Below are 4544 nucleotides of genomic sequence, written 5' to 3'. Positions count from 1 at the left end.
GCTTGCAAAACTAATGTAAGCAATTGCTGACAAAGAAGTAATGAAAATTCAGTGGGACACAGGAGGTTTGAAAACATTGTAGTTTAGTAATGGTTCATAGCTTGACCACTAGCAAACCTAGAAGGAAGTGGCCTGATACAAGGAATCAATATGCACACAAATAAACAAAAAGGTTGAACACTGAGATCCTTTTTTGGAGAGAAACTTCTGAACCATGCTTACAAACTGTCCTACCTTCAAGGGCACGTTATAGGATATTTTATTATCATGAAAATGACTGTAAACATCTCCCTTATTTTACATCAATTACAAAGAGGTGTTCTCACACTTCCCCTCATATTGAATTTGTTCATTCTCATAAATTCAATATATGGAATACCTTCACATCACAACATCTCTCACATTGGGTTGCAAAAATACAAGCAAAGAATTTATTCCCCAATTCCAACTGGGGAAAATAGTCCTTACATAATGCAAAGCACATTGTTTCATTCCAGAGTCCAACCCTGAAACAGAACTGGCTTTTCCCCCAGGTATAAAAGTATCAAAAAACCCATAAATTACCACATAAACCTCTGGATTTCATCACTATTTTCCCATCGGAATGTTCTATTTAGAAAAAGATAAAAAGTGACAGCATTTACTACAATATAAAAAGCCAACTCCAGAAGTTGTCTATATGGAGATGGAAAGGGAATATTGAGCCTATATATTAAGAATGGCAAAATAAAGTAACGAAATTCTAGCAATTTTTGAGGAACTGTGACTGCTAATAAACACACAAAATACATCAAGATCCAGAATACTGATTTTGATTTTAGCGAATCAGCAAAACTCCAGCCAGCAAATATATAGAGTGGAACCAACACATATTTGACAAGCTCGTGTCTTTGGAACACTTTTCTCCAGACATAGAACGTATAATGTCTGTTATCTGCCAGTAAATACTTATGGACATAGGTAAATTTCCAGATCAGGAATAAAGAGATGACAGTGATTACGCTGTACTGCACAGGATGCTTCCGCAACGACAGAAGGAACCTCCTGATTTTAGTAGGGGTCAGTAAATGAGGGAATGAAAAAAACACAGTAAAGGAAAGAAAATAGAACAGCTGAGGAAAGTGCAAACAGGCTTCATGGCTACTTCTATCACCAACAACTATTCCACCATTGATGAAGACAAAAACAAAGAACACAGTTACTAAAATGATGTATGGCCATGTTAAAGTGATAAGTGTAACCACGTTTTTAGGTGATATGAGATATTCAATAAGAAACTGCAACATTCTGGTGAAATCTGAAAATGATCCTTTCCTGGAAGAAATCTTTTCATCCTTCTTTTTCTGTAAGTGTGTTTTCCAGGCTTCATTCATCTTCTCTGCAACAACATTTCCAGCACAAAAAACTGTCCACACAATATTCGTCTGACGAAACATGAAGCCACAAAATCCAAGGAGAGCTGAAGTTTTATGGTTACCATAAAGGCACATCAAATAGGCAAAGAGAGTAAAAAATACCGATCCTGGATCCGTATAATAAAGGAATGTAAAAAAGTAATGGGTGGGAAAGGTTGCAAGAGTTAATGTAGTCAAGATTCTCTGGAAACCAGACACAGCCTAGAGAAGAAGCAGAAAAATGTGGTTAGCCAATGACCAATAACTAAAAAATAAAATATTTTAAAAATTAATTCTTGAGAATTCCATTAACACAATCTCCTATGCTCTTTGGTTCCATTACTACACAAGCATTACTACATTTTTGTAAACCTGCTATGTTAATATAGTGTCTGACTACACAGTGTTAAAATACAAGTGGAAATACAGAACATTACCGCAGGTGAGTTAAAAATATGACAACAAAACCACATCAAGTTCTTTGATATGTCAGGTGAGCACATACCTGTGACATTAAAATCACTGTTGGAGTGTAACTGCTCCCATACCTAGGATAAAAGAGTTGCACTAATGGGCAAAATAAAATCAAATCAATGTTTTATGCCCCATTCTGTTCATCTGTGGGACAACACCATTCTGTGCCTCTACTAATGCCTCTTTTGAACCCAGTCCACAGAGTGGTCAGTTTCAAGTTTCTAATATTTGGTGCAACTTTTACTGCTTATCCTCATTATAATTCATGAGTTACAAAAGGAACTTTAAAGAAAGTAGGAGACCATGTAATTAAAAACTCCTCCCAATTATCCCACTCACTGTATGATGCAACACAAATCACAACATTAAGAAACGTTGCATGTTTCTGAATGATGCAGTGTGGGATGAAACAGCCAGTCACCACCCTACAGGAAAGAACAGAGAAAATACTGGGCTCAAAGAAGTGCCAAAAATGCCACTACCTTTTCTAGTGCTTAGACAGCTGTCATGAAAACTTTTCTTACATCTGTATTTTCACCTACAAGCATAAAAGTTTTTCAAAAGTGTAAACAGTTTACTGAATCTGATCCAATACTATACACTTATTATGTGCTAAAACATGAAGAGGTTCCCGTAAGAAAATACCTCAAAGGAATTTGTTTTTATACTAAAGGAATCCTTCAGTTTTCAGGGAACTGGAAAAGTTGTTCTAAGGTTAAAAGTCAAACTAAGTAACTTTGCTGAAGTGAAAGATTTTGAACAGGCCGTTAACCACTGAAAAAATTTACCCACTGCAGTGGGATTCTCCAGCACTTTCAAAATACAACATTTTTGTATCCCAGTTGAACTGCTATGGTCTGGATGGGTGGACAGCTAGACAGGTAAAAACTGGCTGCATGGTGAACTGGTCACACTCTACCCAAAGGAGAGTAACAATCAAAGTATCACAGGGATCTATACTGGGACCTGTCCTGTTCAATGTCTTTATCTTGCTTGAAGGCAGCAAGAGCAACCATCGTCAAGTCTGTAGATGACCTTAAGTAGGTGGGTCCAGGCAATTTGCTAAAGAGCAGAGTGACCCACACAGGCTGGAGGAATGAGGCAACAAAAATATTATGACATTCAACAAAGACAAATCCAAATGCCTGCAGCTGAAAAGGAAGGCATCTCCACAATGAGACTGGTTGCTCACGGACAGCTGAGGAGCTGCTGCTCTGTGAAGAGGGACCTGAGGGTCTTCACAAATAGTGAAGTGAACATGAGCTGGCAGCATGTCCTGGCACTAAAGAACAGCAACAGCCTCCTGGACTTCGTTAACAAGAGTAGAACAGTAGATCAAGAGAAGTGACTAGAGTAAAGAGGGATCTCTTTACTCTATTTGTTAGGCTGGGCTGCACCTAGAATGCCACGTCCAACTTTGTGCCCTGGTACAAAACAACACCCTAGTAAACTGGTGTAATGGCAGAGGGCCACCAAGACAGCTGGGGGCTGAAACATCTGCCCTGAGAGGACAGGCTGAGTGAACCAGCCTTGTTCACTTGGGAAATAGATGGCTTTAGGGGACCAAACAGCAGCCTGCCACAGCCTCTGAGGGTGCCAACAGGTAAAGGGAGCCAGGCTCCTTGAAGTGGTACACATCAGGAGGACATGAGGCAACAGACATAAACCGAAATGAGAGGTTCAGATTGGATTTAAGAGAAATCTTTTTCACCATGAGGCCAGTCAGTTATGGAACAGATTGCCCAGAGAAGTTGTGCAGTCACTCATCATCCTTGGAGAGTTTTCTAGGCTCCAGTCCTGAGCAACCTGATCTGACCTCAGGACTACCCTGCTTTGGGATGGAGGGTGGACTTCCTAAGGACCGTTCCACCTTGAATCATTCTCCAGTTCTCAGCAACTTGAATTATTCTCTATTTCTAAATATTGATATCAAACCTGTTACCTTTCTAAAGAACAGATTTTAGTTTACACACACACAGCTCAGACGGCTTCACTCAGGATTCTGCAGCTGAAGTTTTGTGAAGGGTCTTAAGCAATTCTAATTAGATGAGCATTCAGACCTTTGGACAGGAGGTCCATATGAATACTAAGTAACTTTTATTTCAATGAGATTCCTTATGTGTAAAATTTTAGAGGAATCATAGAATCATCAGGGTTGGAGAAGACCTCTAAGATCATCAAGTCCAACCATTAACCTGTCACTCTGCTGGAATCCCTAAACCATATCCTCCAGTGTCAGATTCAGATCCCTCTTAAACACTTGCAGGGATGGTGACTCCACCACCTCCATGGGCAATCTATTCCAGTGCCTGAGCACCCTAACAGGGAAAACATTTTTCCTAATATTTAATCTGAATCTCCCCTATCCCAGCTTATAACTATTCCCTCTAGTCCTCTCACTGCAGGCATAGCAGAAGAGACCATCACCCAAATTGCACCTTGACAGGGAAAAAGTTGTTAAAAAGATTTCAAGAAAAGAAACATGCCTCCATGGCCAAACTGGCTGCAGTACTTGCATTTATATAAAACTGAGGACAGCTCACATATGCAGTGAAGCAAACATACACTAAACCATCAAAGTTCTTTGCATGAGTACATAAAATTGTTTTGACTGTACCTTATTCTTCTGATGGATCTTGAGCAGAAGCAAATACAGCAAATAGAAGTTCCCAGCAC

The 4544-nt window shown here is 39.5% G+C and overlaps 1 protein-coding gene across 1 annotated transcript in view; it reads right to left on the bottom strand.

Moving 5' to 3' along the window:
- Nucleotides 1-217: 217 nt before the first annotated feature.
- Nucleotides 218-4544, bottom strand: part of LOC103807378 (putative Dol-P-Glc:Glc(2)Man(9)GlcNAc(2)-PP-Dol alpha-1,2-glucosyltransferase) — a gene marked incomplete at its 5' end in the record, with an annotated part of 5271 nt that continues 944 nt past the window's right edge. The window contains 2 exon segments of the mRNA XM_009080104.1: nt 218-1616; nt 4486-4544. The exon segment at nt 4486-4544 is cut by the window's right edge and continues 37 nt beyond it. Of these exon segments, the coding sequence (XP_009078352.1) occupies nt 561-1616; nt 4486-4544 (1115 nt within the window).

The sequence above is a fragment of the Acanthisitta chloris genome, unplaced genomic scaffold (assembly GCF_000695815.1).
Source record: "Acanthisitta chloris isolate BGI_N310 unplaced genomic scaffold, ASM69581v1 scaffold6998, whole genome shotgun sequence".
Taxonomy (NCBI): Eukaryota; Metazoa; Chordata; class Aves; order Passeriformes; family Acanthisittidae; genus Acanthisitta; species Acanthisitta chloris.
The sequence above is the reverse complement of the archived record's forward strand: the minus strand, read 5'-3'. Positions and strand labels throughout refer to the sequence as shown.